General features: G+C 41.5%; 1 protein-coding gene across 11 annotated transcripts in view; it reads left to right on the top strand.

Moving 5' to 3' along the window:
• Positions 1-655: 655 nt before the first annotated feature.
• Positions 656-14,427, top strand: part of RNF34 (ring finger protein 34) — a 34,566-nt gene continuing 20,794 nt past the window's right edge. For 2 of the 11 annotated variants that reach the window (XM_025473860.3, XM_035706684.2), the window contains exons 1-3: positions 656-834; positions 12,052-12,270; positions 13,366-13,773. In XM_025473860.3, coding sequence (XP_025329645.2) covers positions 829-834; positions 12,052-12,270; positions 13,366-13,773 — 633 coding nt within the window. In that variant the 5' untranslated portion in view covers positions 656-828. The other 9 variants (XM_025473866.3, XM_049101829.1, XM_049101828.1 and 6 more) reach the window with 9 other exon arrangements.

The raw sequence follows: 14,427 nt of genomic DNA, 5'->3' as shown, positions 1-14,427 counted from the left end.
GGACATTCAGCCGGGTTGAAGAAATCCATACTTTATTTTTCGAACTCAATTTTTCATCCGAATTCCCTCATTGTGTTAGGATTAAGATTTGGTTATTTTGAACGTCGCTCGGAAAGAGCAGCTGGGATTTGAGAACCGTTGGTTTAACTGTTCGCAATAACACCTTGTTATGAAAGTCAGGTGTCTGAGTGAGCAGCTTGCCTCAGCTCGCCGACCCTCCAGAGAGGAGACTAAGGTCACCACCGAGTGTGAGAGGCTTGAACACCTCGGGAGGAAATTCGAGGCCCTGCTCTGACGGCTATTACTAAAAAAATAAAAGGGGGGGGGAACTTCAAACCAACCGGCGTTTTCAAATTTACCACGTCTCTTCCTGCCTTTCCTGCCCCGGATACTCGACCATATAGCTACAAAGCTAAATCTACCGCACAGGTTCCTCAGAAAACGCGGACTCCTATTTCAACGAACCACCAAGAAATCAGCACCAGCGGCCCCTCCCGCCACGCCCAGACCCGCCCATCTCCGCGCGGGCCGGAACGGAGTCTTCCTCCGCCTACCCGGCAGGCCAGAGGCCCCGCCCCACCCCCGCCTCCTCATTGGCTCTGGTGACCAACCCCCAGAGCGTTGGCTCCGGATTGGCCGACTCGGCCGCCGCTCGGCGCTCTTCCTGGGGGCGCGAGGCGGGCGTGACTACGCCTCTTACGTCGGGACGCTCGGTCGCCACAAGAGGCGCCGTAGTCGCCGCCTAGAAGGCAGGAGGGCGGCTGTGCGAAGGGCTGGTATGGTGCTTAGTTCCCCGGCAGAGCCGACCGAGACGCGGCGGTCGCGGCCATGAAGGTGAGGGGCCAGTGGGGCCGGGCAGTTCCTCTTCGCCTCTCCTGACTGGCCGGGGCGCCTGAAGTGCCTTCCTTTAGCCTCAGCGGTTCACCCCGCCGGCACCTCGGAAAGCTCCGCTGAGGGACGTCCCGGGCCGGCGTCCGGGCCCTAACCGGCCCAGAGCGGAGACCCTGGGATCCGGGACCTCTCCATCTCGCACAGCCCTCCCTTCAGCGAGCCTGGGGGAAGGCGGGGGGAAGCCGGGCGCCGCCCCCCCGCCCCCCCACACCGCCCTTAAGCGTGGTGGGCCCGTCTTTGCTCCTAGCCCTGTCCGCTTCCTCGGGGGCCTGAGGCGGACCCCCTAGTTCCCGCTTCAGCCCTCGGTGCCTTTTGCCCACAGCGTGACCCCTCCCGCCCCGAGTCCTTGAACTAACCCAGATGTCGGGAACGCTCCGGGACTGTCGCAGGACAGAGACTGCAGAACGGAGGGAAAAGGAGTAGTGCGGGAAGTCGTGAGGCTGGGGCTAGGCTAACAGGTTAGGAAATGCCTCGGGGCGGGGATCCCACCCTTCTGAAGGATTTCTTCCTAAGCTTATCATTGGGGCCGTGACCTAGAGCGCTAGCAAACTGGATGTGTCTCCGTCGCCACTAGGTACGCAGCAAGTAATTTGACAGCTTGAATTCTTCAAGGTGGGTGCGAGAGCGTGGGAGCATCAGTGACTGAGAAGTTTAAGAAAAGGGGGGAGGGTTGATTCTGGCCTACTTTTGGGGGCTGGTTTTCTCAACTTGATGTCTGAGAGTTCTAAAGAGCTCTGTGTACAACAATCAATTCAAGTGTTGATTCATATGCTGAATTCAAACCAAGTGGGGTGAGTCATAAGGTGATTGTTACTCTTTCAGACCTAGACAATTTCATCAATCCCTATGGAGAAGCGTGCTTGTTGTGGATAAGGGAAGTAAAAGTGAAGTGCTAGCTTAAATCTATACCTTCACAAAGCTCCCAAAAATTTGCTGTGGAAAATTGATAGTGTCAAGTGGCTAGAGAAACTCCGCAGGTATTTTCTTGAACGTTTCCTATGGGTTAGTAAAGAGGGAGACTTGCTGAGTTGGAGTAATTGAAATTGCAATTCTACCTTTAAGGAGTTTACCAATCAAAAGAAAAAATATTCTCAGGTAACCACATTACAAAGCAGAATGTAATGTAAGGTATCAGAAACAAATCGCTCAGGAGCAAGGAAGGGTATTTCTGGCCGCCGGAAACAAGAGTTTTGGAAGTAGGTAACTTTTTGAACTGTATGTTAAAGTATGAAGATATTAAATATTAAAATATCTAAAACTAGCTTTCCTGAAAACATCATCTTGCTATGTTAAGATTCAGAAATAAAGCATATGTATACATATATATGTATATACACATATACACACGCAGACATACGTATATATATGTATGTATATATACATATATATGGCCTCAAAGAAAGTCGGAATCTTGAGTAGTATTAAATTTGTGACCCATCAGTGAACTAGATGTAGGAGAGAAGTAGGGATGGGTCCAGGATTGAAATTTTTAAGTTCTTTAAAATCAATTTAAGTGGAAGAAACTGCTTTCTGAGTTGACTTTCTTTTTTAAGTAGTTATTTGAGAGAGAGCACAAGTGGGAGAGGGAGGGGCAGATGGCGAAGCAGGCTTCTCTGAGCAGGGAGCCCAACAAGAGCTCATGGCTCCATCTCAGGACCATGGGATCTTGACCTGAGCCAAAGGCAGCGCTTAACCAGCTGAGCCACCCAGGGGCCCTGAGTAGACATTTTAGAAACAGTTTAGTGGTAGTTGAAGATGTAGAAAAGATACATATTTTATGAAGCAAACAGATGGACCTAAATAGACATCAGTCTGTACAAGAGGACTGTGTTAGGAAGATAGCTGCTTTTCTTTCTTTTCTTTCTTTTTTTTTTTTTTTTTTTTTTTTTTTGTTAGCTGCTTTTCATTTATGTTTTTGTGGAAAGTAGATTCATGAAATACAGGATTTGGCTATTTATTATTTAACTTTATTTAAAATTGAAATTAATTTTGGATTATACTCACCTGTAGATTTCTGGGCAGGGTCAGTGATTTTTTTGTTTTAAGATTATATTTATTTATGAGATACAGAGAGAGGCAGACACAGGCAGAGGGAGAATCAGGCTCCATGCAGGGAGCCTGACGTGGGACTCTGGTCTTGGAACTCCAGGATCACGCCCTGAGCCAAAGGCAGACGCTCAATCGCTGAGCCATCCATGCTGCCCAAAGTCAGTGATTCTTGATGCCATGGAATTCTAATGTGAATATTCATTGAACCAAGTACTTCCTTCCGTGGGATTAAAATAACTTTTGAGAGTTAACAATCGGAAAATTACATCTTTGCTCAAACCCAGGAGTAGCTGATTTTAGTATGTAGGGAATGGGTATTTACTTTCTTTTTAAAAATTTTTTAAAATTTATTCATGAGAGACATAGGCAGAGGGAGAAGCAGGTCCCATGCAGGGAGCCTGATGTGGGGACTCTGATCCTGGAGCTCCAGGATCACGCCCTGAGCCAAAGGCAGGAGCTCAACCGCTGAGCCACCCAGGCGTCCCGGGTATTTACTTTCTTCCTTTAACTTGTTTGTTTAGAAGCTGATGTTTTGAAGTGTTACCTCTCAAAGATTCAAGTAACTGTTTAACCTTAGAGTAGCACCTAAATAATTCCCTCTAAGGGGTTTAAAAATCCAATTTGGTGTCCTGTATTAATTTTATTTAATCCTCCTTACTGTTTTTCCATTTTATGTTGATCTCACCCCTGGTTGTACAAATGATGCTCATTTTTTCAAGCTCAAAATGAGAAATTAAGGAGAAAGTAATCTGTTGGATATGATTTCCTTTTCATTTTTTTAAGATTTTATTTTTTTATTTGCCAGAAAGCGCTCATCAGAGTACAAGCAGGAGGAATGGCAGAGGGAAAGGGAGAAGCAGGCTCCCCACTGATCAGGAAGCCCCTTTGCAGGGCTCTCTATTCCAGGACCTTGGGATCCTGACCTGAGCTGGAAGGCAGTTGCTTAACCCTTATCTGCTTAATCTGCTGAGCCACCCAGGCACCCCTCCTTTTTGTTGTTTCCCTTCTCTGAAGAATGGAGGAGTGATGCTAAGGATCAAGTATACTATTAAAAAAAAGAAAAAAAGAAAAAACAAAATCCAAATATGAGGAAGGTAATATCTATGATCTCCAGAACACCTTACTGTAAATATCTATCAATTTGGTGAAATTTCTTGCCTAAAAATAAATATTTTTAAGATCATCTGTTTTTGCAGTCTGCTTAGTGTCCAAATAGTATGAGAGAAAGAATTTAGGATGTAGAATTTCCTCCTTTGTGGTATACAGTCTGATTATTTGGTCATTTTAAAGGTAGAGTTTCTCGGAAATTTTATTTCAGTTGAAGCAGCAGTTTGAATAAGAAATGCTTTCACATTTTAAGGAGCACATGCTTCTCAAGTGGCTTTAAATAGGTTAAAGATTTTTGATAATCATCTTAACTGTTTCTTCTGTTTTGCTTTGTTTCTTGTGCTAGTCTTAAATTTTGTAGGAAAGTTTTAACCTAATTGAAATTTAAACTATAAACTCGGGCAGCCCCGGTGGCGCAGCAGTTTAGCGCCGCCTGCAGCCCAGGGCGTGATCCTGGGGACCCTGGATCGAGTCCCAAGTCGGGCTCTCTGCATGGAGCCTGCTTCTCCCTCTGCCTGTGTCTCTGCTACTCTCTCTCTCTGCATCTCTATGAATGAATAAATAAATAAAAACTTAAAAAAAATAAACTATAAAAAAATAAATAAACTATAAACTCATTCTTTTATCAGTGGTGCTAAGTTTTGAAACACCTTTTCATGTTGTTTAACACAAGGACATTGAGTTTTAGCAAACAAAGTTGTTTGGAATTTAAAATAACACCTGTGGTGAGTGAATACTCCAAGGAAACTTTCATTAGTGAAAGAACTCAATTCCTGCCTGGTCTTAGCTTCATACAACATCCAAGAAAATTAATATTCTTGAATTTGAAATTCAGGGGTTTATCCAAATTTAAAGTATTATATTTAATTTAGAGTTATGGCAAGCAACTCTTATAAGGTGGCATTATTTATTATTGCTCTTTACCTATTTTAATCAAAGGAAATTGTATAGGGGCACCTACCTGACTCAGTTGGTAGAGCATGCAACTCTTACCTCAGAGTCTTGAGTTCAGACCCCACGTTGGGTGTGGAACTTACTTAAAAACAAACAAAACAAATGATTTAGAATATGGTTATTCCCTGCTGTTTGTGAATCCATCAACTTTCTCATTGTCATTTAATTTTTGTGGAAACCAGCATGGCTTTTCTTATTACTCATTCTAGTTTGCCTGGTTACTATAATATTTTGTGGGATCATTAAAAGTGATCACATCTTGATGTGGTTTAGAATAGGATTCAAAGTTTGTAGCAAACTTTTTAATTGAGCACTTTGGAATTGTTTGCTCCCCAGGGAATCTAAAAGAATGTTAAATCCCCCCCCCCAACCCTGGATCCGGGGTTCAGTCCTGGCTTCTCCCTCTGCCTATGTCGCTATGTCTCTGCCTTTCTCTCTCTGTCTCTCATGAATAAAAAAATAATAAAATCTTTAAAAAAGGAAAATAACCCTGGCTCTGTGCCAGAATGAACACTGCTATTGCTCGCAAAGAAACAACATATTTTTTCTTGCTTTTGTTGACTGAAACGGTGATTCAGAATGGACTTCTATTTTATGAATCTGACTGAGGAATCTGAGAGAGTGCTTGTAAAATTGCTGGTGTATCATGGAAATAAATGTCACAGCAGTGGAAACTCAGTCCCACTCACATGCAAATTGTTCAGGTTTGTGAATACACTCCCCTTCCCTCCTTTATATTCCTACAGAGGGGAGAGACTTTCTAAATCATCCTCTAGGAGGGAACAATATAGGACAGATACTTTCAGTCTTCATGCTACCATAGAAAGAAGAGCTTTTATGTTGGTGAGTTTTAGCACAGGAGCCAAAACAGTACTTTCTGGGACCTTCCCAGATCTGTCTTCCTATGGGTGATAGCATTTTGGTCAACTAGATGGTAAGCCGCTATAGGTCGTCTTTGCTAATGGTCTGTTATTAAGACCAATGGGCTATGGAGCTAAAGGCATGCTTTCGGATTGGTATAAGTAAACAAGCAAACATTTACTGTTTGTATTATTTCTTAATTAGTTCCAAACTGGGAGTGGAAAAAAAGATAGTTACTGTTCCCCTAAAGTCTTGGTGCACTGGCTTTGGAAAAAACCTAAGAACTGGCATTGGATACCAGAATAACATAAGGAGATCTAGATGTCTGAGCCAGTCCAGACAGGAGGCTTTAGAATTTTATTTTTTACCACAGGCCATGTATGTTTTTAATGTGATACCTTAGCTAGTATAAGCCGGGCAGGTGATGTCACATGACTATTCAGGAGCAATTTTGGCCTCAGGAGGCACGTAGGAAAGAGATTAGATCATTATGAAAATCATTTATTTTCACTAGTCATTGGTGGGTAGAAAATAAACTGCAATCACACCTGAATTCCCTAAGTTAGTTTTGTGCCAGGCATGGGTAGATAGTTGCCTTATTTAGTTACTCTCCATTATTTAACTACATTTATGGTCAAGTTAGGAAATGTAGCCACCTTTACAGATTGTTCCTTCCAACCTCTTGGATTCATGTGGTTTAGCCTGTAGAGTCCTGCTCTCAGTCATGATCCCAAGTAGCCTTTAGAATTGTTAGTCACGTAAACCCAGATCATAGCTATAGTTTTTAAAGATTCAGACTTTGGCCTCCTTCATGGAAGGATAGTTTTTTGTTTTTGTTTTTTTAACACAAGATGGTGACCCTTGCATAAAGAGCACACCTTTATGATATCGGGACAGAGCAACAACTCCATTTACTACAAATTTAAAAGCCAAAGGGCTGTACCTCGTGTACTGTCTAGGAGTTAAGTTTGCTCAGAAAATCTAGGAGGCAATGAAGTAGTTTGGAAAATATGCTTCAGTCTTACTACCAAAAGGTGAACGAACAGTGAGTGAATAAAAGATAAGGGAATGCAGGCTGCTTAAACTAGTGGAAGATCTTAAAGGGTGGGGAGGACAGAAAGAACATGAACCTGAGTCTCTAAATTTATAGCTTTTTCTTTTTAAAGATTTTATTTATTTATTCATGAGAGACACAGAGAGAAGAGGGGCAGAGACACAGGCAGAGGGAGAAGCAGGCTCCATGCAGGGATCGCGACGTGGGGACTCGATCCCAGGTCTCCAGGATCATGCCCCGGGCCGAAGGCAGGCGCTTAACTGCCAAGCCACCCAGGGATCCCTAAATTTAAAGCTTTTAAAGGAAAGAATGCAAAGGGGAAAGGCTTTTTGGCTATTACTTTATGAGATACGGTAACTAGACTTCAAGGAAATAGAGGCAGAGTCAAAAGCTCAGAGGATTGGTTGGCATGCTTGCTCTCCAAGGGACTCTCCCCTTCAACAGCCCACATTCAGTAAACTGTTGGGACAGTGCTTTCTGACACAGTTCCCTAATTGCTTTTATAGATTCTACCACTTGAAAATTGGGACTGTTATATCAAGTAGCAACAAAATGTGGACAGTTGAGAGGGGAAAGATTGGTATAGGACACTTCAGGCATTATTAGGTGAATGTAAAGGTGATGGCTTGAGGTAGGGATGCCTGTGCCCTGAGGGGTCATGCAGAAAAAAATTTAGGAAATGTGGACTTAATGGGAAAGTGCTGGAAGATGAAACATACAAAAGGGGAGGCAAGGAAATGGGAGTCTAATCAGGCCTGGGAGAATTATCCTTTTTTTTTTTTTTTTAAAGATTTATTTATTTACTTATTCATGAGAGACAGAAGCAGAAACATAGGCAGAGGGAGAAGCAGGCTCCATGCAGGGAGCCTGATGTGGGACTCGATCCTGGAACTTCGGGATCATGCCCTGAGCCAAAGGCAAATGCTCAATTGCTGAGCCACCCAGGCATCCTGAGATTCATCTTCTGAGTGGATTCTTCAACTTGGAGGTGAAGAAAGACAAAAATAGTTTGAACAATGACTGTCTTTAACCCAGAAATCACTGTCTTCCTCCTAGTATTGGAGATTTCACACAAGACATACAGAGGAATAACTTAAACAAAAAGTTGGGGCCAGAAAGCAAAGAGTAAATAAAATGAGGGAACAAAGTAAAAATGAAGGCAGGTACCAATTTCAGCAAAAGTTCCAGGCCGGTATGTGGAAAGGAACTAATTTAAGATTCAGACGAGATTGTTAAAAAAAACTCAGCTGAGCCTTTCTGGAGGGATTAGGGCAGACCACAGAGGGAGAGGAAACACTAGATACATGTCCTACTCCTGTGGGGAAAAATTGTCGACAGGTTGTAAGGAGTGTTTGGCTGAAGTCTTGGTCCTGGAACTCAAGAGGCACAAGCTTTAGAAGTAACCACAGCCTCTTCTCATCAGCGCTCTGCTGAGAGTGGTTTTCCAGCTAAAACCATGTAGGCAGGAAGAAGAGAGCACCTAAACTGAGGAATTGTTAACCTTTTATCCTCCACTGTAATTCAAATCACGTGGGGGAACTTTTTTTTTTTAATATTTTATTTATTTGAGAGAGAGGCAGAGACACAGGCAGAGGAAGAAGCAGGCTCCATGTGGGGAGCCCGATGTGGGACTGGATCCCGGGACTCCAGGATTACGCCGTGGGCCAAAGGCAGGCACCAAACCGCAGAGCCACCCAGGGATCCCCACGTGGAGGAACTTTAAAAAAATTCTGGGGGCACCTGCCTGGCTCAGTTGGTGGAGCATGTAACTCTTGGACTCTGGGTCATGAGTTCGAGCCCCTTGTTAGGGATAGAGATTACTTTAAAAAAATATAAAATCTTAAAAAATATTCTGATGCTTCAGACTCGATCCCAAGACTCCAGGATCACGCCCTGAGCCAAAGGCAGATACTCAACCACTGAGCCACTCAGGTGTCTCTTTGTTTTAAAGTAATCTCTAGCCTAATGGGCTCGAATTTATGACCCTGAGATCCAGAGTCACGTGTTCCACTGACTGAGTCTGGCCCCCCCAATAGGTCATTGTTTAAAGCACTGAGGATAAATCTTTTGCTAAAAGAATCCTTTTTTAAAAATTTATTTAAAAAATTTTTTATTGTAGTTAACATACAATGTTACCTTAGCTTCAGGTGTACAACATAATGACTTGACACATCTATATATTATGCTGTGCTCACCACAAAAAAGAACACTCACTTTAAATGAACTTCATCTAGATTTTCTTTTTTTTTTTTCCACTGTTCAAAATTTATTTGGTATTTTAGTTGGTATGACAGTTGGTTGCATTGTCTTTTTACATTATATGGCAATGTACACTATATTCCGACATATATAGTACACAAAATAAGATCCTTTAGAAGAGTTATGCACAATACATGCAATATTGAATTTATACATTGGATCCCAGGATGTGACTGAAGAAATAGATTTTACTTTTTCTTTTATAAATATTCATTATCTTCATGAAGGTTTTTTTTTTCTTAAAGGTTTTATTTATTTATTCATGAGAGACAGAGACAGAGAGAGAGGGGTGGAGAAGCAGGCTCCACGCAGGGAGCCCGACATGGGACTCGATCCTGGGACGCCAGGATCACGCCCTAGGCCGAAGGCAGGCGCCAAACCGCTGAGCCACCCAGGGATCCCCTCATCTAGATTTTCATGCTTTTATGTTTAAACATATCATGGCTCCAGAGTTCTGAGGTATATATTTATTTAAAGATATGAACTATTAATTACAATTTAACTTGACTTTTAAAGGCATCACTGTTTCTCTAGAATTATAGGGTATGCAGCTATTTAATACTCAAGTCAATGATCCGGATACTTGAGACTGTTTGAACTGTGTATTGTGGTTTCTTATTGCTTTTACCTTCTCCTTTCCCTATATTTAAATAGCATATTATATGTGGGAAGTAGCAAGAATAGCATGATTCTTCTATAGTATTCTAAATAGCCTTTTAAAGTTGTTTTAAAAAAACTTTTTTTAAAGAGCTTGTTGGACAAATAGTGTTTGCTAGAGTTAGATAATAAAATATGGAACTATGTTGCCATTTTAACTAATCACATCTCACCTACCTGGACTCTTATTACCTATTACATTATCTGGAGTCTAGAATGTGCTTAAGAATTAGGACAAGGGGTAAAAGTTCATTGATTCCAAATGCTATAGCTTTTATACTTTTGCATGGGAAAGTACCGAGTCCTCATTAAAAATGTATTTTCACATACAAGTCTGACAAGCGTGGTTATCAGGTTTCTGTGTCTGCAGTAAGAAAGAGACAGGTTGTTGGAGGTGAGTATAATGTGAGCAGTGATGCCTCACAGGGAAGAGACCAGAGGAAAAAAAAACAAAAGGCAGTACATTAATTTCAGGCCATTTAGTGGAGTGACAAATAGCCCTTATGCCCTCGAAGATTGTGGTGGTTATCCAGTCATCAGAAATAGTTTAGTATTTTTTTAAGTGCTTTTTGTCTTAAGATTTTATTTATTCATGAGAGACACAGAGAGAGAGGCAGAGACCTAGGCAGAGGGAGAAGCAGGCTCCCTACGGGGAGCTTGATGTGTGGGACTTGATCCTGGGACCCCGGGATCACAACCTGAGCCAAAGGCTTATGCTCAACCACTAAGCCACCCAGGTGCCCCTGTTTAGTATTTTCAGTTTGAAAAGACAGGATCACAATCACTGCCTTTTAAAAATATATTTTTTTAATGTCACAGTAATGTATTTGTTTCTGAAGAGCTTGGAAAGTAGAGAAAAGCTCAATTTATATAAAATACGTTAAAAGCCTATAGCTTGGGCAGCCCAACATGGGACTCAGTCCCGGGTCTCCTGGATCACAACCTGGGCCGAAGGTGGTGCTAAATCACTGAGCCACCCGGACTGCCTTGTGGATTTTTTTTTTTTTTTAAACAAAATTGGGTTCATAACTGTATCGTTTACTTTTGTTTAACGATGTCATGGCTTCCCCATTGCCAAATATTCTTTGAAAATACCAAAAATTTATCTTTCCAGAGCTTAAAATTTTGATGCTTCAAAGAATAATCTCTCAAAACCACAGTGAGATATCCTCCCATATCTATTAGAATGGCTATCATAAAAAAGACAATACGTGTTAGCAAGGATATGGAGCAAAGAGAACCATTGGTGGGAATGTCAATTAGTGCAGCTACTGTGGAAAACAATATGGAGAGTTCTTGAAAAATAAAAAATAGAACTACCATAATTCAGCTATTCCACTTCTAGGTATTTGAAGAATATGAAAACACTAATTCAAAAAGTTCTATGCCAAAAAAAAAAAAAGCCCACAAAAAACAAAAAGTTCTATGCTTCCCTCCCCTGTTCACTGCAGCATTATTCATAATAATGTAGATCTGAAAATAATCTAAGTGTCCATTAGTAGATGAATGGATAAAGAGGTGCTAGGTCCATACAATGGACTACTACCCAGCCATCAAAAAGAAGGAAAATTTGCCATTTGTAACAGCACAGATGGATCGTGAGAGAATTATGCTAAGTGAAAGAAATCAGGCAAAGAAAGACGGATAATACTATATGATGTTACTTATATGTGGAATTTAAAAGTGAATAAACTCTTAGAACAACTTGCTGGTTACTAAGAGGGTAGGTGAAATGGGTGGAGGGGCTCAGTTGAATGAAGGATGGTAGCTAGACTTGTGATATCTTGGTAGTATATATTGAGTATATTGAATATAATATTTTGAATTGTACACCTAAAATTCATTCTACATTGATTGTACCTCAGTTAAAGGAATAATCTCAAAGTTATTTAGGGCAAATGTATATCTACAGAATGGTGTTCCTTGAGATTCCCGGAGAGCACAGGCTTTATTTTATTTATTTATTTATTTAGTTAGTTAGTTATTTTTCTATTTATTAAAGATTTTATTTATTTAATCGTGAGAGACACAGAGAGCGAGAGAGGCAGAGACACAGGCAGAGGGAGAAGCAGACTCCATGCAGGGAGCCCGACGTGGGACTCGATCCTGGGACTCCAGGACCGTGCCCCAGGCCGAAGACAGGCACTAAACCTGCTGAGCCACTCAGGGATCCCCTCCACTCAGCTTTAAACTATGGTCTTTACCTGTGTTCTTTCCAGGCGGGTGCCACATCTATGTGGGCTTCATGCTGTGGGCTGCTGAATGAAGTCATGGGAACTGGAGCTGTCAGGGGCCAGCAGTCAGGATTTGCAGGAGGTACCGGTCCATTCAGATTTGCACCAAATTCTGATTTTTCCACTTACCCATCAGTACCTATGGAAGGGCCTAATATAGTTTGCAAAGCCTGTGGACTTTCCTTTTCAGTCTTTAGAAAGAAGGTGAGTTGGATGAAATGTTATATACAAAGGACACGTTTCTTGATTATATGTTAATGCTAATGAATCATTTTTTATTAAAATTACCCACATTTCTTATTAACCATTTCCCATTTAGAAAAGTACTCAGTTGAAGGGACCGTATTACTGCTCAAGTTTTCTGACAAGTTGTTCTCATGTTGCTCAGGGATCTTATCTTTTGAGCTCTGTATACTTTGATTCTACCTCATTATGCTTATGTTGTAGAGGTAAGAGATTTAATTAGTCTACAGTTTTGATCAGAGATAATTTACTATAACTGATCTCAAGTTTCAAAAAATGTATCCCTACCCACATTCTTAACTCAATTGAAGAAATTAGTATAAAATAACTGTGTAGAGATTCAGCATAAAACATTTGGGCTGTTATTTTCTCGAAGACAAAGTCATTTTTTCTGAGTACCATCATATTGTAAGGCCATCTCACAGTCTTTGATCATCATCAGTTTAGTCATCTGAAATATGTCAGGAGCAAGGTGTTAGCTTGTGGGAACAATACAGCAAGCAGAAAGGACCACATCTTCATGTCTACTTTAAGCTTTGCTATTGCAGTGGCTTTGAGTGTGATTAAGGCTCGGTAAGGTACAGATTACCACAAGAGAGAGATCTTCTATTCAATTTGAATGACCTTGAGAGGTGAATTGCCTCTTTCTCTGTGTTCTCCCCAGCCCACTCCCCCCAAATTCTCTTTAAATGGGGAAATTGTTCACGTAGGGAAAGAGTAGGAAGAGTTTATGGTTGTGCTTTCTGCTCCATGTGCTTCAAGTCATCTCTGTTCTAATTACATGTTTGTATCAAGGGGTGGAAAGGTTTTAATTCATTAACACAAGAGTGTATGTTTTTCTTAAAGGGCTATATTGAACTTCTGTGAATCCAAACTGCCTCAGTAGTGAGTGTTTTGATTTTCATGGCTTTTGGAACACAAGCATGGCCGTGAGGGTAGTTGGGTGCCATGGGAGACTTCATAAGAACTAAAATTGAATTTTAATACCAGGCAGAAAGAAAACGCATGCTTATATCTGGCTATCATTAACTGCTGCTTTTCTTGCTGTTTCTTTAGCATGTATGTTGCGACTGCAAGAAGGATTTTTGCTCCGTTTGTTCAGTCTTACAAGAAAATCTCCGTAGATGTTCCACATGTCACTTATTACAAGAGACGGCCTTTCAGCGCCCTCAGTTAATGCGACTAAAAGTCAAGGATCTCCGGCAATATCTCATTCTTCGAAATATCCCAATTGATACCTGTCGAGAGAAAGAAGACTTGGTAGATTTAGTACTCTGCCACCATGGGCTGGGCTCTGAGGATGACCTGGACACAAGCAGCCTGAATTCCTCACGATCCCAGAGTTCTGGCTTTTTTGCACATTCATTTTTTTCAAACCATACAGCCCCTTCTGCTACCGTGTCTTCATTTCAGGGAGACTTTATGGGTGGAGACCAGATCTTGGGATCTGGAGTTCTGGCACAGGTATGAGGGTATAATTACACCAAGGGCCTGGCACCTCTAGTTGGCCATATATCATGGGGCCTTTAGGGCTTCATGACCCCCAGTGGGAGTAGAGGTTCCAAACGCTGCTGAATTCTGTGCATGTAGGCTCTCTTGCTGTGAGTCTCTGAGCCTGGGTGCAGGGTAGCCACAAAGTCAACTGTCTGAGCCCATTAGTCTCTTGACTAGTTACTTCAGTTTCCTTTAAGGTAAATACTATTAATGACTGTGAAAAGTAGTGTGTAAATATTTGCAAGATTATTTGTCAGTGACCATGGACACAATAGTGTAAGTTACCCTAATGTCCAATTGCCTTGCTACAGTAAAATTGTTCTAATTCTGATTTAGATAATGGGAAAAAGCCATCTGAATTAATCAAAGAATATGATTACTAATTTCAAAGAAATGCCGGGGCACAATATTGTCTCAGTGAGGTCCTTGGGCATCCTGATTGAATAACATTCAAAAGCTTGTAATAAATCAGTTTGTATAGGTGAATGATTCTGAAATGCTGAATAGATTGTTTTGAGGAGTTCTCTCCACATTTAATTCTCTTCACTGAAGCAGTTAAAAGCAGAGGGAAATCTGGTCTAGTTGCCTTCTAGTCATAAATTAAAGAAGTCCAACCTAGGAGTT

The sequence above is a fragment of the Canis lupus genome, chromosome 26 (genome assembly GCF_003254725.2).
Source record: "Canis lupus dingo isolate Sandy chromosome 26, ASM325472v2, whole genome shotgun sequence".
Lineage (NCBI taxonomy): Eukaryota > Metazoa > Chordata > Mammalia > Carnivora > Canidae > Canis > Canis lupus.
Note: the sequence above shows the minus strand (reverse complement) of the source record. Positions and strands in the feature narration are given on the sequence as shown.